At 35.2% G+C, this 23,935-nt stretch overlaps 3 protein-coding genes across 5 annotated transcripts in view; all 3 read right to left on the bottom strand.

The window, feature by feature from the left end:
• Window positions 1-222: 222 nt before the first annotated feature.
• Window positions 223-12,607, bottom strand: LOC113821173 (centrosomal protein of 164 kDa). 3 transcript variants are annotated; one of them, XM_027373643.2, is made up of 11 exons: window positions 12,506-12,607; window positions 11,015-11,099; window positions 10,255-10,351; window positions 8,702-8,989; window positions 7,306-7,391; window positions 6,000-6,090; window positions 5,650-5,844; window positions 4,480-4,553; window positions 3,756-3,849; window positions 2,792-2,890; window positions 223-2,619 (listed from the first exon to the last, which is right to left on the bottom strand). In XM_027373643.2, the coding sequence occupies exons 2-11, from the start codon at window positions 11,038-11,040 to the stop codon at window positions 2,290-2,292; spliced, it is 1,380 nt and encodes a 459-aa protein (XP_027229444.2). In that variant the 5' UTR covers window positions 11,041-11,099; window positions 12,506-12,607; the 3' UTR covers window positions 223-2,289. The 3 variants fall into 3 exon arrangements, with proteins under 3 accessions (XP_027229444.2, XP_027229445.2, XP_069987525.1); XM_027373644.2 differs by having other exon boundaries at window positions 10,255-10,348; XM_070131424.1 differs by lacking the exon at window positions 223-2,619 and having other exon boundaries at window positions 3,657-3,849.
• A 2,494-nt stretch (window positions 12,608-15,101) lies between these two features.
• On the bottom strand, window positions 15,102-18,217 carry LOC113821179 (ionotropic receptor 93a). The gene is made up of 6 exons (XM_070131599.1): window positions 17,358-18,217; window positions 16,930-17,016; window positions 16,674-16,796; window positions 16,211-16,443; window positions 16,071-16,162; window positions 15,102-15,837 (listed from the first exon to the last, which is right to left on the bottom strand). Exons 1-6 carry the CDS (start codon window positions 17,475-17,477, stop codon window positions 15,614-15,616), a joined length of 879 nt encoding a protein of 292 aa, XP_069987700.1. The 5' UTR covers window positions 17,478-18,217; the 3' UTR covers window positions 15,102-15,613.
• A 1,045-nt stretch (window positions 18,218-19,262) lies between these two features.
• The window catches only part of LOC138864508 (uncharacterized), a 23,318-nt gene continuing 18,645 nt past the window's right edge, over window positions 19,263-23,935 (bottom strand). The window contains exons 5-8 of the mRNA XM_070131674.1: window positions 22,168-22,300; window positions 20,753-20,862; window positions 19,990-20,080; window positions 19,263-19,730 (exon numbers count right to left, since the gene is read on the bottom strand). Of these exons, the coding sequence (XP_069987775.1) occupies window positions 19,521-19,730; window positions 19,990-20,080; window positions 20,753-20,862; window positions 22,168-22,300 (544 nt within the window). The 3' untranslated portion in view covers window positions 19,263-19,520. The remainder of the gene's footprint in view (window positions 19,731-19,989; window positions 20,081-20,752; window positions 20,863-22,167; window positions 22,301-23,935) is intronic.

The raw sequence follows: 23,935 nt of genomic DNA, 5'->3' as shown, positions 1-23,935 counted from the left end.
AGTTTAGTGGGCATTTATTTTTTCTAAATGTTGTCTTATGAAAATAAAATTTAAGATATGAACTTCTATCACCTAAAATGAAAATCGCTTTGGGCAAATTTATTCAGCTTTCAAATGATCCAAACCCCATTAGAATCACCCAAGTAGTTATGGAGACAAAATGTTGACAAAGGTGTAGTTTTGAGATATCAGGCTTTGAAGTTGAGCATTTTTTCCCCTCCATTTTCTTTTCCTTTTCTTTTTAGAAATCTGATCTCTGCATCAATATTGATGCATTCTATGGCATTCACATAGTATTCTGAAGTGTAGCTGATACCTGGTTCCCCCCTTTAGTATGGCAATAACTGCACAATTGCAGAAGTACCGTGTGTCATGACAGGCTTCGCAGTGCCTTTACAGTATGTGAGGCATTTCATACGAATAAATAACTGCTACGACTGTGATTGAGATGCATTTCTCATCATATTGTGTTAGTTACAGGAATAACATCTATCATTAGTAGTGTCCTCTTAGTGTATGATGATGGCACATCAAGGGTACGTCTATGGGATGGTGTCACGGAGGCAGGAGATGCACAGCCTCTCCCTCTGACTCTTTGGTGGTGACTGTCCACCTTGTCTCTTAGTTGTGGCTAACAGCTGATGCAGTAAGCAGAATTGCCAGCTAGCTAATAAATATTTGTCAAAAATTCAGCGCGACGGTCTCCTTATGCACCCACCCTCCCTCTAACAACAACTGGCATGGCATTGGGAGGGGGGGGGGGGTCAAGAATATGTGACATCAAGTGAGGTCACATAGGCTTACTAAGTGACTCCTTGGTGCACTTATCAGACTATCTATATGTAAAAATATTTCACAGAATGATACTACAGTGGACATTACATGTTCCTGGCAGATATTGGTATAAAAACTGTTAAACTATGCTTTACATTTGTGTTGTCCTTCTGTCTGTCTTTTGATTTTTGAATCTCATCCCTTTACAGTTGTATATTCTTGTCTACACATTTTTTTGCCTGCTATGTATTTCCTATAATTAACCCACCCACGATGGTCTTTTCCGGGTTGTATCAAAATTGGTGCGCGGGCCAGTTCGGGAACCTGACCAGGTGCCACCCACCTCGGGTGACAAAATCAGAGCGCAAGCTCCAATCTAGCATCGCACCGGTGGGACACCCAGCCATGGTCCTTATTCGAGGCATCACATGTGTGATACCCATCGCAAGTGGATTAAAAGCAGTCAATTTTTATATCAAATTCCATCCATAGTTCATACCTTTTGGTAAGTTGGACACAAGTTTTTAGCAAACTTTGAGGAATTTGTGTCATGACATCAAACCCTATGAGACAAACAAATTTGACAATTTATATAACAAATTGTTTAAAAAACAAAAACAAAAAGCAAATATACTGTAGAAAACTAGAAGTTACTCAAATTGTAACTTCACTTACTATCAAATACACAGCAAACAACACATGGTTCCACAACATTTTACAAGAAAAAAAATCCTGGCAGGTTCACTTTCTACAATGCATTATACTGGCCATGAATCCTTTAGTTCCAACTTTCATTTATCTTTAGATGTAATCCATCATCAAAATATAATCAACTAACCTCTGGGCAATGAATAAATAACCCATAAATTTCTATCTCAATATATTAACTTTCCCATAAATTCCAGGACTATATCACCTCCTTCCAGCAACTAGAGATTTTTAAAAATACTCAATAAACACATTGGTCCAAGACTTCAATGCTACAAAATAAATCAGACCCAATGCTATAGCTTCAGCAATAATTTTCACAAGGAATCCCTCAGTGTCTGCTATTGTTGTTGTTTTATATGTACTATGCAGTCAAGGAGCATCTTGAAAAATAAAGCACATTAAGAAATCTTGCACATAGAGAGGTGTGTACTCTCTCTGGAGACACACACAGACACAGACACACACACACACACAGACACACACACACACACACACACACACACACACAGACACACACACACACACACAGACACACACACACACACACAGATACACACACACACACACACACAGACACACACACACACAGACACAGACACACACACACACACACAGACACACACACAGACACACACACACACACACACACACACACACACACACACACACACACACACACACACACACACACACACACACACACACACACACACACACACACACACACACACACAGAGTTGACACCTTGGAATGGGTCCCTTTAATTTATAAACACTTTCTAATGATCCTTAGACACATGCCTGCTTATATGACTGATGTTTCCTTGCACTGTCTTTTTCTTCTTTCTGTCTGAGATGTCTTCCTTGCCACAGCTGGGCACTCAGAAGATCCCCCTTTTCTGTCACCTATAATATTCCTCTTGTTGCTTATTTTAACGGAGATGTTGGGGCTAATGCTCGTTACACTCTGGCTTTCTTGCTTAGACCTTGGAGGAACTTTCTGACCAGAGAGAGAGCTGTTATGCTTGGGCAGGTCCTCTTCACTGGTACTATTTCCATCTGTCTCTTTTCTTTCTACGTCCTTATTCAATGGCATTTCTCCATTAAACTGTTCTCTCATGGACTCTAGAATCTTCTGCAAAAGAAAGAATTTATTACTATTTGCATGTAAAACAATGGTAAAAATAAAGATCCAGACAATATACCTCATTTTCCTTTATCATTAGGACAGGAATTTACTATTTACTAAGAGGCTACAGAACAAGACCTTAAAGAATGAGCAATGAATGCCCTTCTAAACATCTTACAAATATCTTTCCATTGTAACTGCCAAGCTTATCAGACTCTTCTTCCTGATGATTCTTTGGTGGTTTCATGTTAAACTGCTCCCTCATAGACTTGAGAATCTGGAATAAGTAGAAATGACAGGAAAAAAAAGCATAAACTTAGGTGTTTATAATTTTCATTCTCAAAGATGCAGTCTTCGTAATATGAGGTATGTCATTGCATGTACATGCCTCCACTCATGCCTAAATGACCCAAGATACGCTAACTGTCGTATGTGTAAAAAGGTAATAATTTTAAACCTTTCTGCAGTACATTTCTTAAAATTTCAAAAGCCTTGAGGCTTGTATTCAGAGACTAAAAACAAAACAAAATTGAAGTTGGTGAATAAAAACACAGATATTGCATGCCATCAAAATGTCACACATGGCCTATGTTCATATTATGAAGACGGAAGGTGAAAGCTAATTACATCTAAAGACAGCTAGCATAAAAAAAAAAAAGATTAATAGAAAATTATCAAATCTCATTTACTATAACTCTGAAATCAGGATATCATAAAAAAATAATAGATAAAAGCAACATAAGGAAAGCCTAGTTCCTAATAGGTTATACATATGAACCCAGTAACGATGGCTTTTACTTATACCAAACTCAACAATATGCTCACAGTTAGCTATTTGAACAAATGATACAACATATAGGACACTTATTTTCCCCACTGTATGATATAACTGCACTATGTATAATTTTAAAACAAGTGACTAAAAAGAAAATTTCAAACTACATTGGAGTACTGTACCTCCTCAATAACTGCATTCAAGGTCAAATAAGCAAATGACAGTTCAGTCCATATCAGGCATGACTGTGCTTGGCCTGGATACTTACCACTCACCATGTGGCTGTGTCATGGCATGAATATATGCCACCTGGTGTGCATGAGTTAAAAAGGTCCATGAACAACATAGAAACATTTAGAGCTCTTACGGTTTGCTTTTCTTTCACATGATGTGTTGCTTTAAGAGAATTTACAGTTGTAGGCCACTGACGATATATCTGTCCTCTTGATGCATTTTGAACTCTGTTGGTTGTGAAAGACAAGTGCATCAGAACTTATGATCTATATTACATTAAGAAGATCATGAGTAAAGACATGCTATACCCACTCACTGTGGGCATAGCATGTACTTGCATGCCATCCCTAGTGGCATCAGGTTAAACTGATTATGATAGAATAATCACATTAAAATCTGCTATATTAACCTGATGCTACCATGGGAATAGCATCAAAGTACATGCTATACCCACTGTGAATTTAGTTTATCAACTGTCTTTGCACATAAATGGCTCAACAAGCACTTAGTCACTAGTATAACCTGTCTTGTCTGTTCACCCCATTTTTCCTGATTTTTGGAAATATATTTTTTTCATCTTATATTGTTATTAGTAATGTTAATCACATCATAATAATTATAATGTTTATAAAATAATAACAATTAGGATATTGAAAGCATTAGAAAAAAAAAATCCCTGAAAACTAAAGGAAAGGTGAAATCAAGTGAGGTATACTAATCGACTCCTTGCTGGTGGAGCCACTACGGGTAGACACATTTCACAAAACATGACAGCAAACACTAAAATTTTCACAGTGGCATTCAGTTAATAAATGCAAGACAAAACCAAAGGAAGAAATATCAGTGTTAAAACTTACTCTGCAACAGCCACTCTCTTATAATGTGCTGAGGCATTTGGCATATCCTGCTTCATGGCATTTGTTGACACCACCTAAGAAAAAAGATTTGACAATCATTTCTGATTTTAGGACCAAACATCCCTATTTTCTAATCTTTAGGCGAACCCAGAAATGGAGGTGAGCATCTTCAATATCAGCACTACAAGAGACAAAAGTAATTGTACATAAAAGTAATGATAACAACAGTAATAACAATATGGTCACAGACTAGACTAATGACAAACAAATATACGATGCTACTATTACAAGGGCCAAGAGAAATAGTAAATAAAAGCAAAAGTATCAACAGCAATACCAGCATTGACACAGACAAGAATAATGACAAACAAATATATAGCAATACTAGTGTGCCTCATAGAGTGATAGCCTATGCATTTGGCAAAGTGAAAACAACATGGGTGGTAAGTTCTTTTCAGTCCTATGGGGGGATATAGGTCTAATGGACTTTGGCATTAAGGTGTGAATTCCTAAACCAACTCCTGGACCCAGGGACAAGTTGATTGTTGTTAGAACTTTTGACTCAAGCTAACCAGCAGTGCCTAGGTAGCATCTTACTAGTATGAATCTTAAGTGAGATACAATGTGTCTTGACTTGCACTGACTGCTATTGCTGGGTATTACAGTGACAATAGAGAATCCATTAAAGCTAATAAAAGTCTAAATTCTAAACAGTACTTATGAAACACCTTCATTACACAATATGAGGCATCCCCTACACTAAACAGCTTATACTGACGTAACTTTTGGGACACCCTAGCTACATCCTTATTCAGGAAATAATTTTTTCACTCTGCAGACTGAGCATCCAAAGAGATTTGAAGTATGAGAGAACGGAAACTGAATTACAGGAATTTATCAAAATATACTCATATTATTTTTAATAGCCCCTGATAATATAAATAACAGGAGTTCATCTACTTTTATTTATAAGAGCTCTACCCCAAGGATAGTGGGACTTATAACAGGGTATGGCAATAAAAGGAATAAATGGAATAAACCAATGTCCTATGTAATAATATGAATACCAATAACAATGGCAACAGCAATAACAAGAGTAACAATAATAAAAGTAATAAAGAAAATAACAAGCAATAATATTCAATAAAACATGTATCTCACAGTGTTTACCTGTTCCTCCTTCCCAGCACCTTTGGGATTTCTTCTCTTTGTCTTGTTGATTTCTTGGGCTTCAGTTCTCAGTCCACTGGCTGTGGATTTGCAACTTCTGGATGAAATTATTTGCTTCTGGTCAATTTTCACTGATTTCTCCCAATTAACCTCTTTGCATGTTTCTCTGCTATCAATAGATTTCAATTCTGATAACTGAAAAAAAGGATACTGCTATGCTTCTTTTTTCTGCTTGTCTATGGATCATTTAGGAACAGATTTACAGACTTGTAATAACACAAATAAACAAAATTCTGGAAAAACATCTACCATATGCAATTCAGTATTCCATCAAATGGCTATTCCCTTACCTGTTTTTCTTTCTGAGCACCTGACTTTCTGGTGGCAGACCTGGGAACTAACACCCGTCTCTGTGGATTCCCTGGTGAGGTATTTGGTAATCTGTTAATAAAAGAATTTTTACTTTTATATAGGTTTATGACAATCATATACATTTTTATGCAGCAATCTTCTAAAGCAATTTTGTTTCTTGTTATAACTTAAAAACCATGCAAAAATATATATGATTCAAAGTAATAATGTAAAATATAGTAGTAAACAAATAACATGAAAGTACCTAAAGGAAGAACAGAAAATAGATACATGCAAAAGAAAAGAAAAGTAATAATGATGGTTTTCATAACTTTGCTGACTAAGACTAGGATTACTATGAATCATTACTTTCTGAAGTGCTGGTTCTATAACCTACAATATTTCCTTTCTATCTAGATCAAGAAAGAGAAAATTCTTTTCTTCCCTCCACCAAGTTTTTTCCCCTGCCTCTTCCATTCTATATCTCACTTTTTCCACCTAACTCAAACTCTCTGACACATGAAATCCAAAAGTACTTAATCCCCCCCCCCCCCCCCCCCACTTCCAACATCTCCCCATTTAACTTCAATGTCAGTCTTCTTTCACATTCACTTCCCCTGTCTGTTGTATACACACTAATGAATGTATTTCTTAAACACTTCAACACTTTTCATAACATTTCTTTTATATCCTCTTGCAACATCTTATCACTTTATTTCTCATTTCTCTGTATATAAGTCCATTCATTACTGCCACTTAAACAGTGCTCAAAAGCTTTTCTTTTCTTTGTAGCTACTTCACATACCTTCCTCTTCCTTCATTCACTAATTATCATTTTACATCCACCCCATTTTTCCTACATTACACACTTTTCCATTCTTTCTTTCACTTCCCTTTCATTTCACAAAGTTAACAAGTCTAAATTTCCTCGCTTAAAAAAATCTTCCCATTTCAACACTTTCAGAGTCCCTTTTATAAGGCCCGACCACATTTAAAGGCCTGATTCTTAGTGTCTCTGAAAATTTCATCCTCTGCCTGTTGTTTCTTATTGTCTAGTTGCACAAACACCTATTAAGGAGGAGATTCTGTTTCCTCACACCATCAATTTGAATTATATACAGATAGACAGACAGATAAAAAAAATAATGGCAATGCTTACCATAGAATTTGGGGAGAGAAATAGAGGAAACAAACCCAAAGAAAATTACTAAAGGCAAAACTAAAATGTATCAGACATGACTAGATCTTGAAAAACAAAACAAACGAAAGCCAAGCCTGACACGTTAGCTTTAGGATCTTCCTTACTTTGAAAACTGGTCTACATCAGCCATTTTCTTGTACTGTGGAGAGGTGTTTGGTACATCAAGGTGGACCACTTCTGTTGCCAATACCTGAAAAGTCATCTTCATTAAGTGAAATTCTAATAAACATTTTTTTCACATTAAAGGTTAATACTTTTAAGGTGAAATTTCCTCATTCAATCAGGTGAGGTCCCATACAGCCTATAAATTGACTCTCTGAGTACTTGTGAAGCCATCTGTGAGCAACAAAATTCCCACAAATTCAGTAAACAGTACAAATACCCATGGCTAATGGGCTAGGTTTGGTTGGCTCAAAAATCTATTGTACTTACAGGGATAATGATAATAATAATACTATTAATCATTACAATACAGAACCATTCAAGAACCATCCTATACTAATGCGGCATAATATTCAAGCTTTCCTGATGTTGCAATCATTACAAAATGTAAAGAGTCCACTAGATACTTTAAAAGTTATCTTAAGATTTTACATATTAAATCAAATGCTTTTTGATAAGGATAAAATGGCACATACTGTATCTGAGGAAACCTGATATAACAACAATATGAATAGCAATAATAATAAAAAATAATAATAACAATCCCAACAACAATAATAATAACAATAACAATAGAAACAAGTGCTTCTGATAAGATCTTATTAAAAAGGAAGCTACTGATAGGAAACCTGTTGAATCTACCACAGTACATAGGAGGCAACCAGTGATACATCAAAATAGCTTTGATGGCTGCAAAGCTGTATCTATTTTCTTAGTTCACTGAAGAACTGTTATTTTGACACTATTTTGATAGAATCAGTCTTCACTATGGTTTTTAATATCCAAATAATAGCAAGGTTAACCAGGATCTTGATTAACCTAAAGCTGCCGGGGAAATGCAGTGTTCATTGCAGTACTGTTTTGTAAAATGTTATCACACATAGATGGCTCCTCAAGTGCTTAGGCCTAGCCATCACTGAGTCAATTAACTGACCTTATGACCTCACCTGATTTCACCTTTCCTTGAATTTACAAGAAAAATGTTTTTTTTCATACTAATGCTATCAACATTAATGCTGTTATCAACAATTGTAAACATAATGACTATAATATTGTTATTAACATAACTAACAGGAATACAAGACAAAAGAAAATATTTCCAAAAATCAAGGAAAAAGGTGAACAGGTGAGATAGGTAATACTGGTATTTGGATCATTGGTGACTAAGTACTTGTGGAGCCATCTATGTATAAAAACAATAAATGAACCAAACTCTAAGTGGGTATGGCATGTATGTAAATGCTGTCCCCAGCATTATTGGGTTATTACTCTCAAATTTACACTTGAATTTTAATCACTTCATAAAAATGATAGGCAAAGATTATCCTGCGTACTTACTTCTTCCTCCTTCTTTGTACTTTTCGCACTTCTTCGTGGACTACTTCTCAGTGGAATGAGTTTGACATAACAGTCTAACTGAATTTCACTGCTGCCTTTGGTTTCTCTCTTTGTCACGTTGGCATCTTGAGCTTCACTTCTTTGTCCTTGGGATAAGGGTTTGCAATTTCTGGATGACGTTACCTGCTTCTTGGCAATTTTCACTGATTCCTCTCCGAGATGCTCTGTTTCTCTCGTATCCACACTCACTTCCATGTTAAACTGCTTTCTCATTGACTCCAGTAACATCTGAAATTTAGACATGTATAAAGTCTGCCACACTCTTTTCCCTTCTTTATTCTTTTCAGATTAAAAAACACAAAACAAAATGAAGGGAATAAAAAAAAGGTTATTACTTTGTATTACCACAAGAAGCATTAACCCCTGAAGTCCTGTTTGCCACAATCATGGTTTGCTGCATTTTTGTTTAATGTTCCTTTCACCACTATTATTGCATTTATTTTAACAAGGCATCAAAAAATCCAGGGCTATTTTCACATCCTTTTTTTTGCCATGAATGAGATACTTGGAATCTCAACCAATAGGCTAAATCTGATACCACCCGACAAGTTTTTTCCAATCACAACAACCATACCATCTTCATAACCTCATTTCCATAGTATGCCCTCCTCTCCCTAAACCAATCATAAGGTTATAATTCCCACCTTTCTTTCTGTTATGAACGGAACAAGTAAGTTTGGAATAGTAATTATGATACTGTATTGTATATTTTTATTCTGAAAATCTCCCAATACTTTCCAATCTTTCATCTCTGTACATAAATCCATATTTTATTGCTTAATATACCATGTACAATTTGCTTGCACCTCTCCCAGCTTTGATACTTTACTGTATGGTAGAGACTATTACATATCCTTATTTACGGAAATTATGTTTTGTATACAAGTGATAAAAAACTATATATATATTGGTGCGACATAGTTAGTGCTATGCACCATATGTGTCTGAAAAAGGACCCAGAGGCAAGCCCAGACAGCCGCACATACTCCCTGGAGTGGATGCCAAGCAAACCCCAAAATCTCTTGGAGATATTATTTAATTGCATCCCACCAGATGGCATGTACGTACATGCCATGGCTGTTGTGGACAAAGTAGCGGGTGGCATCAAACATGACCATTCAGATGGAGCTTGTTTTTCTACTATACTAGCAGTATCATTTCTTTGGTAAAACTTTTAGGCAATAGCCCATAAAGTGAAGGTAAACCTTTAAAAATTCCTATACCTCTAAAAATTGTATTAAAATACAAGCTTTTAGGTGCTTAATGTATGAATGAATGAGCCAGGTGCAAACAGAGGAAACTATCGATGGGCACCAATAATCCCACGATTGTGTCCACTTGCCAAACTTTTTACTCGACATTACTGGGTTAACTGATAATTCACAGATTCATTATAAAAAAGAAAATAATACTTATGTCACATCTCATATAACACCAAAGAAACAGAGTCTATATCACACTTCATAAAATCAGTGTACATATTATTGTCTTACCTGATGTTTTTCTTTCAGAGCATCCAGTCTTCTGGTGGGAGATCTGGCCACTGGCACCCTTCTATAGGAGTACCCTGCTGAGGTCTTTTGCACTCTGCTAATAAAAGAATGGTTACAATATAGTCAACTTCTGTGATAAAATCATGCACTGTCTAAATCATTTAATGAGTAACTATACATTTTTTGAAAGAAAGTTAATCATTTACAACAGGACTAAAAAGAGATAGAAGAAAGTGGTTATAGAGATTTTTGAATTAATACAATGAAGTAGTAATATCAATCAAAAATAAGAAAGAAAGAAAGAAAAAAAATAATAACAATAATGATAAGGTAAGCCTGTAATCACTTATCAAAGTTCAAAAACCTATGCATCATTATTACATGTCATGCTCATGAGTAAACATCACCAAGTCAACAAATGCTTACCCCCACCCCCCAAACACACATACACACATATATGGTCACTGTGTAAACATGTGGACTACGAAAGTTTCTTCCCATCATTATCATCTGTTAAATGGAAGTAGATACTGGGGTTCACTTCACAAATACCATATCTTATACATGGGAGAGGATAGACAAAGAAAAAGAAAAAGAAATCTAAGCTTCTCTGGTCTATCTGAGGAAATTCAAGATCACTTCTTGCCTGAAATAATTTAACTTAGTTTATAAATATTGAAATAAAGCATTGAAAACTAAACAATATATCTAACACGTTACATGAAGCCCAAACTGCTTTCTATCATACTATTTGCCTTACCCAGACAGTTGATCTGAAGCAATCATTTTCTTGTAGTAAAAGACAGATCCTCTTTGATAAACTGGATCCCATCTGCCATCACCACCTGTAAGTTCAATAATCACACTGAAAGTAACAGTAAAATAAAAGGAAATTTGACAATGAGATGAAACATAGTTTAACCTGTTGATATTTCCCACCTCAATTTTGTTTTAATTGTTCATCTACAAAGAAATGCCTCTCGTAGTACTTGATCACCAATGTGAGTCTAGCTACCTTAACCTATTTACCCCATTTCTGAAATTTTAGGAAAGAAAAGTTTTCATTTCTATACATATTACAATTACTAATAATGTTACAATAATAACAATAATTATAACACTAATACTGATAACCAAAATAACATCTTTAAAAAAATCCCCCAAAATTGAGTAATCATTTAAACAGGTGATATCAGGTACCTGAAATAATTGAATCTTTGGTGACCAGGTGCCTATGAAGCCATATAAGTGTAAACAAAATCAATAAAATAAAACCACAATGGACAATGCATACACGCAAATGCAAAATAGTTTACGTATCGAGAAACCTAGAAATTTTATTTTTAAGATTAATCTATGGCTATAAATTACTTATATAAAAACAACAGCATTGTTAGGTATACATTCATCCTCACCAGATTTTACTTTAAACCTATAATTCACATTACTATTCTCCTGAGCACCACCAATGTTATTGAATCCACTCCAATTATTACTGCTGTAGTATTGTACTTTACACAAATAGCTGAAATATCTCTTGCCAGTAGATGTCTTTTATCAACCATTTACTACTTTCTTACGACTATCTTGTCAGCTAAAGTGAAAACACATCATATCTCTAGATTGGCCAATCAGGTAAAACTGTCCCAAAATAAAAAAATAAATATATAAACAAATTATACATCAGCTATAAAATTCATATCAGATTATTCCTGTTATTTTCTATGGTGATGTTTACATGTCATCAGAATCAAGGCCTTTAGATGCCAGATTAGTTATTTCCTGAGTAGTTATTTCCTGTTATATAATCAATTTCATTATTAACACTCTCTTGGGGAAAAAAGTATTTAATAATTATACAAGGCTTTAAATGCTGTTGTCAAGTTCCAGCGACACTGTGAATGTCAAGATCTCAAATGGTAAAAATAAAAACAACATCGCAATGGTAACAAAGACATTACCTTATGGCATACGATTATTGATATCACTGCCTATTATGAAATTAACAAGGCGAATTAAAACCATTTCTGTCCTAAAATAAACCTTAACAACTACCGTACTTCCCCATTCTTATCATAGGGTGCTAAATCCAGACACTTCAAAGCATGACACAAATGTACACGATAAATAGAAAAAATTAACACAACAAACACAATCATAAATAAAAAAGTGACCATATTCGTATATGACAAATTCGTAAGTAATAACTCGTTTTCCATAAGTTTTTCCGTAATCATAGGATTGAACTGACCCACTCATCATAATCTGTTAGTCCTCCCAGACGCCAAATCTGCTACATAAAGATTTGTTTCTCATTCAACGCCCGTCTGCCATCAAACACACCTCTGCCATTGCTTGCTAGGGACCATGACGCTAAAGACTCACGATTCAAAACACAACTAGAGTAGAGCTGCTCTCATTATCAATTTACGTAAAATTCGTAATAATACATATATTACGAGAATGCATAAGAGGAGCGTCATAATTATCACAAAAGGTAATGTTTTGAAAACTTTGGATAAGATGACGCGCGTAAACTTTTATATACAAAATCCCTAGGATACTGTAAACAAACAATGCATTTCGTTGCACTGACAATATTTTAAATTGGAATATTTATAAGTCAAATGGGATAAATATTGTTTGAACCAATACCTTCGCGCTATTTCATTGCTACTATTGCAATTTTTACTCTTATTCTTATCATAACAAAAATGAAAATAAGAATGAGATTACGAAAAATACATAATGAGTACAATGATTGTCATCATTGCTATCATCGCCGATATCATCATTATTGATGTTGATGTGATTATCTTTTTATTATCATTATTATTATCAATATTATGATTATGATTATGAATATCATTATCATTATCATTATTATAATAGTGATAATAATAATGATGATAATATGGATAATTATCCTTATTTTCTATCATCATTATTACCATTATTATTATCATCATTATCATTATTACCATTATTGATATTGCTATTGTTATTACTATTATTATTATCATCATCATTATAATCTCTATTATTACTATTATCATTATCATTATTATCATTGTTATTATTATTGTTACTGTTGTTATTATTATTACTACTACTATCATTATAATAATGATAATAATAATAATACTAATAATAATAATAATAATAATAATAATAATTATTATTATTATTATTATTATTGCTACTACTACTACTATATTTGTTGTTCATTTTATTCTGTTATCATTATTATCATATTCATCATTACAATTATTATCATCAAGAATACCCTCATTGCTATTTAGATTTGTATAACTGTTATGATTGAAATTATTATCATCATTGTCATTATCATCAGCATTATTATCATCATTATATCTTATTATCGTGATTATCATTATTACCATTATCATTAGTATCATTATCAACAGTTATTATCAGTGTCATTTTTATTCTTGTTTCTATTATTAAGTATCCTTATTACCTTTATCATTATCGTTCATATTGTTACAATTAACATTATTTTCATTATTTCACCACCATTTCTATCATTGATATCGCTATTGGTATCATTATTACTGTTATTATGATCATTATTATCATTTTTATTCCTTGTCATCATTACTATCATATTTATCATCATTATTACAATTATTATTATTATCATATTATCAGTTATCATTATATTTTTTGTTATTATCATTATCGTAATTATTATCATTATCATTATTATTATCTTTACTATTACTGCTATTATCATCGTGACTGACATCATAACTATTTTCATTTCTCATATCACTATTATCATTATCATTACTATTGGATGACTGATTCTTGCTCTATTTCTGTTATTTCTTTTATTATTACTATTACTATCTTTATAATTTTCATCATCATGATCATTATCTTTATCTCTATTACTATTATTGTGATAATTACTTTTATCATTCATATCGCAATTATCTTTGTTGTTAATACTACTATTACGATAAAGATGATAATAATGATGATAATAACTCTTATAGTCATTATGGTGTTCAATTATTATCATCGTTATAATCACTATTATCAGTACTACTGTTATCACCATTAACAGCATCATTGTTATTGTAAATACTATCATTCTCGTTCTCATCATTACTAAGATCATTATCATCACTATCGTTATGATGATATACATCCTCATTATCATTATTCTCATTAACATTTGAATTTATGTTATTCCAAACAGTATCATCTTGATCGTAACTACCATCATTATTACGTACCTTATCAGCGTTATCATCAATATTATGTTTTTGATCTCAGTTTTTGTTGCGAAAGATATTTATATATGAAAATGGGAATTGTGATTGCAGTTATTCCTTACGATGACTGACGGTAGTGATAAAAAGGAAAATAAATAGCAACAATGATTAGGATAAAAATGTGACAGTAATTGCACTGATAAATTATAATGCAAATACTAATGATACTTCTACTACTATTAACATTATCGTCATCTTGATTACTTTTACAATATTAGCGATATCATCCCTTTAGTCACCTGTGTAATTATTATTTTGTAAACAGAATCTTTTCTTTCTAAAATCTATTTGATGTTTCAGAACCAACTGTATTCAGCAATGGAAACACATTTCTCTAATGTATAACAAGGTACAATATCTACATAAAAAAATGCAATTAAAAAAAAAAAAAATATATATATATACATAATCTAACACTAATCCCAGAATAATAAGATCTATCCAGGTTATTGTTTAGAAATAACATTTAGGTGGGCCTAGAGAAAAAAAAATGGTTCCATGACATGAATGTTCATTCGATGACTGACCATTAAGACAAAGATATCGATATGTTGCGCATCATTTTAATAATCACTTGCATTATTTACCAACAATCGTCAATGTTATAACTAATATTATATCTACAGCATTCTCCTACGTATTATTATCTTAATTAGGCATTCCTTATCACAAAGGCGATGTCGACCAAACAAACGGAAATACAAAATGTGTTTTTCCGTATCATCATGTACACATAATAACAATACCATTATCAGATTTTCCTACGTACGTTATACTACTGAACATTTTTGTAAGTCAATAAACACACATCACATTCACTCTTTCGACGGCAGGTAGTCAGCTTATCAACAGCGGATATGGTAATCACTTGAAACCCGTTGATAAAAACAAACAAACAAGATTCAATGACGTATACATTCCCTCTTCTTCTCTCGAAAAGGATAAGTGAATAAACAAGCTTTTTGGCGTGACACTTCTATTCTTTTTTTCTTCCTGTGAACACGGACGTCTTAAGAGCTGGATTCGTACACTCCCTCTTCTTCTCTCGAAAAGCATCATTGAACATACAAGCTCTTTTGCGTGACATCTCTACTCTTTTCTTCCTGTGAACACGGACGTCTCAGAGCTGGATTCGGCAAGAACGTCAGAGGAAACGAGAAGCACAGAGTAGTGTTGTTCATCAGGAGTTCCACAACGAAGACGATGGTTGCTAATGTTAGAAGAGTCCCAAGGAGTGTGAAGCATCCCACTAAATCGTCGAGGCCCAGACTACGCGGTCCTGTGGAAAGTAGTAGATTAATATCTGTTCACTAAATTATGTACTTGTGAATATACCGGAATGGTATATTCATAAGGGACTTTTCAAGAAGAGATTTTGCTTTGCGTTTTTATTTTTTGCGTTCATTACCCCTATTTATCTAGGACGAAACATCCCCCCTCTTTCTCTGTCTCTGTGTGTCTGTCTCTCTGTCTCTGTGTGTCTGTCTCTCTGTCTGTCTGTCTCTCTCTCACCTCTTGGACTCGGACGAGTGCACTCGTTGTCTTGAGGGAAAAATTCTTGCTGCCACTTCGCAAAGAATCCAGTCTGTTCGTACTGCAAAAATCTGGAAAAAAAATCAAAGTGCCACCATTAATTCAATATTGATCAGCACATCATTAGAGCACATTCATTATCATGAATTATGTTATTTATTGCTATTTCTCTCATCATCAGAATTCTCTTTCGTGTCACTCGCCTTGCATTGATAACCTGCGTGTAGACCGACCCCTTCTTCATGATCCAGGCGAAGAAAGACTTGAAGAAAGTCTCCCTCGCCAAGGAAAACTTACAGCACTGGCACTTCTTGTAGTCCGTGGCAATTGCTACCTTTAGGAACGACATATCCTGCACGAGAGAAGAGAAAAAGGATACGCTTTATCTGTTGACAATGTAGTTATTCCACGTGCTTTTTTCACATGGAACACTTGATAGCACGGACGTTTCATATTACGTGTTATGGTACATAGAACACTTGATAGCACGGACATTACTTATCACGTGTGTTATGGTACATAAAACACTTGATAATAGGGAAAACACTGATAATAAATAAGTACGAGCACGGGGAATCTTACCTTAATAAACGCGTGATCCCCGGTGCGGACCATATCCACGCCCCCATTGTTGGTCGAAGCCATAATGCTGGGCCGACGTCTTAACAAATCGCCAACTTTCCCGTAAGTTCCCGCCTCTGCCCGCTACATGCCAAGCCAGGAAGATACGCTGAATGAATTAGAGAGTATCTGCGCATCACACACGCATGGTATCGGTACGAATCGACAGTTATATGCGTTAATAATCACCGGAAATGATTAGTTGTTTTGGACTCACCACGAACAAGGTCTCGTGGACTGATCCTCGCTTGACTGTCCACGGAATTTCCCGTTGGTTCACCAGTTCTTCCAGCGAATCGGCAATCTGGAGAGGTCGTACTGATTTTGTTTTATATTTTCCTATCCAAAAGGGCAATATTCAATTACATAACGGCATGTGCTCTAAAAACGATTGAAATGTAAAGGAATAATTGAAAAAAGTATTGGATCTGCAGCGCCTTTTCTTTGATTCAAAAACAATTATTGTTTGTGTTAGTAATACCATCCGGACAAAATTATATTAATTTACTGAAATGAAGATGAACTCAGCTACTCCCGTCCTTAAAAAAACTTATTACGAGTACTTACATTACATTTACATTTATACATTTATGAAAAATGATTTCCATTACCATTTACTGCAAGGTTAGAGCAAAAGGACTTCACCTTGACGAGCTTAGGAGCGGTGAGGGAGGCGATGAGGGTCCCCGAGTATGAGTAAATGAGGGTGAGGACGAGGAGCCACCAGAAGCTGTGCAGAACCCGTGAGGCATTGGTCTGCCTCATGGTATTGCCTGGGTTATAGGGGGTTGTAGAGATGGGGTTATGTTATAGATATTTGAATTATGATGTTATAGAGTCGTGAGTTATTGTTTTATGAGTTATAATGTTAAAGTTATGTTATTTTTCTGTTATAGTTATGAGTTATTGTTTTTTTTATAGAGTAACAAAATTGTTCTCTTTTAAAGTTGCAAGGTATTGTTCTGTTTCAGAATTACGAGTTATTGTTCTCATTTAATGTTACAAGTATTGTTCTGTCATAAAGTATTGTTCTGTTATATAATTACCAGGTATTATGTTATAGAAGTATGTGTTATTACCCAATCGCAGTCTTTCTTAACATTTGTGAAGTTCTATATGTTATGTTCCCCGGTCATATTGGAAATTTGAAATATTTTGCTTTATTAGACACTACACTACACTACATGCAGATATGTGAATAATGTATAAGCTACATCGTAATTACAGCTTTGCTATATACAATTGCTAATGAATTTTGGAATGAGATTAGTGTGTAATTTGCTGTAAATGTTCTTTACTATGAGAACCTAGACTTCCTGCTTGGTACAGTGTTATCTTTACAGTCCTAAGCAACATAGAAAGTGGTACTGGTTGACATTAAAAAATCCGGCTGTCGATTGTCCGGTTCCTTCAGATTTCCGGCATCAATTTCGGAGCGCTGTTACTGTCAGTTATGAAAATGATCATCCTGGTCAATTGAGAACTATTTTGTTTAGTTTAATTGATATGTAACTCTGTCTTATTCAGTTGAAATGAAATTCTGTAGAACTGTTTTATCTAGTTGGTGAACGTAGTAATTTTCTGTTAATTGTATACAGCATATATAACTATAAAAGATATTTTCATAAATCCGGCACTCCTTAGGTCTGGAAATTTCCGGATTTTTTAATGTCAAGTAGTGCAGTTTACATCAAAATGCCTAGAAATTGCCTCTGAAATTCTTTATGCATGCATAGCTCAATAGAAACGTTGTTTTGGAACAGCAAACAAGTCAGAATATATTAAAATCTTGTGAACGAAGGCGAGTGAGATGAACACGTGGAGTCCAACGTAATTCAAGAATGCACTGGAATTTATGAACAATGAAGTCCCAAAGAATCTAATCGATCATACATAAGACTTAGACAAACCGATAAACAGAAGCATAATTGATATAACATGCCATACCTACTTATGTAAAAAGAAGAAGAAAAAAATATAACGATAAATATAGACATATACATACTCTGACTGACTAACGCCTTGGCAGTGTAAGTGATATACTGAATGGTTCTGCCAGGTAGCTTCCCGCGGTGAGGATAGAGGAGAGGGAAGTGAGCCGACAGCAGTGAGAGGAGGATTCCCACCACCAGTACTAACACAGCTGTCACCAACCATACCTACAATGGTTAAAGAAGGCGGTAGTGGGGCTGTTGCTGTTGGTTTATTGATGTTTTTTTCTTTTTCTGTATGTGTCATTCCCCCCCCCCCCTTTTTTTATTGTCTCATTCTCACTTTCTATTTCTTTTCCTGTCTGTCTCTGTCTCCCTACCTCTCTCTCTCTCCCCCCCCTCTCTCTGAATGTCTTATTTTCATTTTTTTCTGATTGTCTCAGTCTTTCTTACTTTCTCTTTCTTTTCCTGTCTGTTTCTCTGTCTGCCTCAGTCTCTGCCTCTCTCTCACTGTCTCTCTCTCTCTTTCTCACTGTCTCCCTCTCCCTCCCTCCCTCCCTCCCTCCCTCCCCCCCCCCTCTCTCTCTCTCTCTCTCTCTCTCTCTCTCTCTCTCTGCATTATTCATGTGGCATTAAGGTGCCTCCACCAAAGCACCAAAGCCTCCACCAAAACTGTACATTGGCTAAAGTACACCCAACTACAGGTACCTTGGCTCCACCTCAGTACCCACTACCCATCCCAAAATAACACATCCCTTGGTAGAAAAACTCACAATACACAAACTAGATTTATTGAAGGTTGTGCATTGTGGGTTTTTCTACCATAGTATCAACACAGTAGAGTGTTTTTTTTTTCAACATTCAACGTATCCCTTTCTCACATTCCGTCGTGACCAAATGACCTATGACCTAGCAGCGAGTAAACGACCTGCCAGGAGAAGGGCGCGAGGAAGGCCGTCATCTTGGACCCGCTGCTGGGCTTCGGCAAGAGGATCCCCGTCGGTTCCTCGAAGAAGGGCGCCGTGAAATCGATGGCGGTGGAGCGCGAGTGGCTCATGGTGAAGCTCCCGATGGCGCCGTCGGCTTCCTGCAGGAGAGGTGCTTGGGGGTTAGGGGGGGGGGGGTGAATGGGCTCGACTTTCTTTGGGGTGGGGGTGGGGGTGGGGGTTCTCCTTCGTTCAAGTGGTGGTAATGATGATAAAAGGTAGTTCTCCTTCGTTCAAGTGGTGATATTGATGATAATAAGTATACGGTGAAATTCGAGTCTCCAAGGAGTAATAAAGCAAGAAATACAAACATTATGAAACAAGAAATACAAACAAACAAACTGCAAACGACGTACTTACTCCTCTAACTACCATTCCGACCATTCCATTCCAGTTCCCGTTTTCGTCCTCGACACCAAAACTACCGTCAGGAACATCTACCAGCCGATACCTGACAAAAGTCAAAGAAAAAGGAAGACATATAAGATAATTGATGATGATGACCTTGGTGATAACGATAATGATACGAATAATATTGATAAGAACGAAAACGTTAATGATTATAATAACCATAATAATAATGGTAATGATACTCATAATACTGTTGAAAATAGTAATTGTTAACATAGTGATAAAATTGATAATAATGACATGATAATGATCATAATATTGATCGTAATAACAATGATGATATGATCATACTAACAATAACAGCAAATTATAAAATGGCAATACCGTTTATGAAAATGATCAAAATTATAATGACACTAATAAATATATTAATGATGAGAACACAATCATGAAATCAATTCACTGCTAGTATAAATGAAAATAATAGTAATGAATAATGATTAAATATAAATGATAATATTAATTGCAAAGATGACTATAATAATAATCACAATAACAACGTCACGATAATCATACGAATCATAATGACCATAATCATAACCAATACTTAGAATTATAATCCTATAAAAAAGCGTTAACAAAAAAAAAAAAAAAAAAAAAAAAAAAAAAAAAAAAAAAAAAATATATATATATATATATATATATATATATATATATATATATATATATATATATATATATATACATATATATATTCCGTCATAATCCTTACTTGAAACCCAGCTGTTTGACGAGTAACTCCAGCATCGAGAAACAGAATCCAGTTGCTTTAAGGATTTCTGAGGAACCGCTGCGTTTCTCAAGCATGGTGAAGGGAGGGCGCTGAGGAGGAGAGAAAAAAGTTTCAAGTTTTTAAAGTTTTAAGTATTTTTTTTTTATGTTAAGTGTGTGAAGTGTTGAGTTGTATGCGAGAGGGTTTGAGTGTGAGTTGTAGATATCCTAAATTCTACACTTTCTTTTAGGATTGTCAAGGAGGACGCTGAAGAGGAGTGGAGGAAGCTTCTGTTTTAAGTGTTAAGTAAGTTTTTTCTTAAGTGTGTAAAGTGTTAAGTACAGTGAGAAGGGTTGAGCGTGACATGTAGATACTCTAAAACCAAAACTTTCTTTGGGCCCTAAAGAGGAGTGGAAAAGGCTGATTCAGTTTTAAATGTTAACAAAGTTTTTTTTCTTAAGTGTATGAAGTGTTGAGTACAGTGAGAAGGGTTGAGCGTAAGATGTAGATACCCTAAAACCAACACTTTCTTTAGGATGGTGAAGGAGGGGGCTGGAGACGATAAAAGTAAGTCCTAAGTAAGTATTTTTAAGTGTGTTAAGTATGTAAAATGTTGAGTAATGTATGTTAAGGCTTGAATGTGAGATGTGTGTGTGGGTATTCTCCGTATGAGAATATCTGAATATGAGATGTAAATGTCTAAATAACCATTGCGATTCTTAAGCACAGTAGGAGGTCGTTGGGAGGTGAGAGAAGGTGTTGAGTAAGTATTCTTAAGTGTGTTAAGGATTAAGTGTTGGTAAGGAAAATGTACCCGGTAGAGGTGGGTGCCGGGCAGAAGAGATGACAAGAGGGAGAGAGAGGGAGAGAGAGGGAGAGAGAGGGAGAGAGAGGGAGAGAGAGGGAGAGAGAGGGAGAGAGAGGGAGAGAGAGGGAGAGAGAGGGAGAGAGAGAGAGAGAGAGAGAGAGAGAGAGAGAGAGAGAGAGAGAGAGAGAGAGAGAGAGAGAGAGAGAGAGAGAGAGAGAGAGAGAGAGAGAGAGAATGTGTGTGTGTGTGTGTGTGTGTGTGTGTGTGTGTGTGTGTGTGTGTGTGTGTGTGTGTGTGTGTGTGTGTGTGTGTGTGTGTGTGTGCGTGTGCGATGTGCGTGTGCGTGTGCGATGTGCGTGTGCGATGTGCGTGTGTGTGTGTGCGTGCGTGTGCGTGTGCGTGTGTGTGCGTGTGCGTTTACGTGTGTCTGTGCACGTATGTATCAATTATGTCTGCATGTTTATATAGACGTATGCATAACTGTATGAACATATATCCAGCCCGTATATCTACCCACTCCCCCAACCCCAAAATAAAATCCCTACACTCCCCCAACCCCCAAATAAAATCCTTAACCACAAAACAAAAGAGAAAAAAAACCCTTTACATGGACGGTGGCGAAAGTGAGCGTCGTGTTGGCGAGTTCCCTTTCGACGCGAGAGAAAGTTTCTGTTCCTGGGACGACGTATTCTGACAGCCAGTTCCGAGGTCGTTCCTTACCGCACTCTCGAAGGTGTGTTCTTGGGGTGAGAGAGAAAAAACAAGGTGAGATTTCCTTAATAAACAGAGGAAAGAAAGGAAAACAAATAAAGATAAAAATGAAGAAGCACTACAGAAGGTGTGTTCTTGGGGTGAGAGAGAAAAAAAACAAGGTGAGATTTCTTTAATAAACAGAGGAAAGAAAGGAAAACAAATAAAGATAAAAATGAAGAAGCACTACAGAAGGTGTGTTCTTGGGGTGAGATAGAAAAATAAGGTGAGATTTCCTTAATAAACAGAAGAAAGAAAGAAAGAAAAAAATGAAAAAACGCTGCAGAAGGTGTGTTCTTGGGATGATAGAGAAATAACAAGATTCCTTAATAAAAAGAAGAAAGAAAAAAAAAATAATTAAAAGCACTCGAAGGTGTGTTCTTGGGGTGAGAGAGAAAGATAAGGTGAGATTTCCTTAATAAAAAGAAGAAAGAAAGAAAGAAAAAAATGAAAAAACGCTGCAGAAGGTGTGTTCTTGGGATGATAGAGAAATAACAAGATTCCTTAATAAAAAGAAGAAAGAAAAAAAAATAATTAAAAGCACTCGAAGGTGTGTTCTTGGGGTGAGATAGAAAAATAAGGTGAGAATTCCTTAATAAACAGAAGAAAGAAAGAAAGAAAAAAATGAAAAAACGCTGCAGAAGGTGTGTTCTTGGGATGATAGAGAAATAACAAGATTCCTTAATAAAAAGAAGAAAGAAAAAAAAAATAAGCACTCGAAGGTGTGTTCTTGGGGTGAGAGAGAAAGATAAGATGAGAGTTCCTTAATAAAAAGAAGAAAGAAATGAAAAAAAATGAACAAAAAGAAAAAATAAACGCTGCAGAAGGTGTGTTCTTGGGATGATAGAGAAATAAAAGATTCCTTAATAAACAGAGGAAAGAAAGGAGAAAAAAGAAGAAGGACTCTAGAAGGTGTGTTCTTGGGGTGAGAGAGAAAGATAAGATGAGATTTCCTTGATAAAAAGAAGAAAGAAAGAAAGAAAAAAAAATGAAAAAGCGCTGCAGAAGGTGTGTTCTTGGGGTGAGAGAGAAAAATAAGGTGAGAGTTCCTTAATAAACAGAGGAAAGAAAGAAAGAAAGAAAAAAAAAACACTCTTGAAGGTGTGTTCTTGGGGTGAGAGAGAAGAATAAGGTGAGAGTTCCTTAATAAAAAGAAGAAAGAAAGAAAGAAAGAAAAAAAAAACACTCTTGAAGGTGTGTTCTTGGGATAATAGAGAAAAAGAAGATGAGATTTCCTAATAAAAAGAAGAAAGAAAGAAAGAAAAAAAAAATGAAAAGGCACTGCAGAAGGTGTGTTCTTGGGGTGAAAGAGAAAAATAAAGTGAGATTTCCTTAATAAAAAGAAGAAAGAAAGAAAGAAAGAAATGAAGAAGCACTGCAGAAGGTGTGTTCTTGGGATGATAGAGAAATAAGAGATTCCTTAATAAACAGGGGAAAGAAAGGAGAAAAAAGAAGAAGGACTCTAGAAGGTGTGTTCTTGGGGTGAGAGAGAAAGATAAGATGAGAGTTCCTTAATAAAAAGAAGAAAGAAATGAAAAAAAATGAAAAAAAAGAAAAAATAAACGCTGCAGAAGGTGTGTTCTTGGGATGATAGAGAAATAAAAGATTCCTTAATAAACAGAGGA

Source organism: Penaeus vannamei, chromosome 16 (assembly GCF_042767895.1).
Source record: "Penaeus vannamei isolate JL-2024 chromosome 16, ASM4276789v1, whole genome shotgun sequence".
NCBI classification, from domain to species: Eukaryota; Metazoa; Arthropoda; class Malacostraca; order Decapoda; family Penaeidae; genus Penaeus; species Penaeus vannamei.
The sequence above is the reverse complement of the archived record's forward strand: the minus strand, read 5'-3'. Positions and strand labels throughout refer to the sequence as shown.

What these genes read in the sequence shown, in the direction of transcription:
- LOC113821173 (XM_027373643.2), bottom strand. Translation starts at nt 11,040, where the DNA reads ATGATTGCTTCAGATCAACTGTCTGG. An exon ending in GTGCTCAGAAAGAAAAACAG is followed by an intron (nt 5,845 to 5,999) that starts GTAAGGGAATAG and finishes CCTTTTTTTCAG; the next exon opens with TTATCAGAATTGAAATCTAT. An exon ending in GTTACAATGGAAAGATATTT is followed by an intron (nt 2,620 to 2,791) that starts GTAAGATGTTTA and finishes TTTCTTTTGCAG; the next exon opens with AAGATTCTAGAGTCCATGAG.
- LOC113821179 (XM_070131599.1), bottom strand. Translation starts at nt 17,477, where the DNA reads ATGAGGCAGACCAATGCCTCACGGGTTCTGCACAGCTTCTGGTGGCTC. An exon ending in CCGCTCCTAAGCTCGTCAAG is followed by an intron (nt 17,017 to 17,357) that starts GTGAAGTCCTTT and finishes CGACCTCTCCAG; the next exon opens with ATTGCCGATTCGCTGGAAGA. An exon ending in GGGATCACGCGTTTATTAAG is followed by an intron (nt 16,444 to 16,673) that starts GTAAGATTCCCC and finishes TCTCTCGTGCAG; the next exon opens with GATATGTCGTTCCTAAAGGT.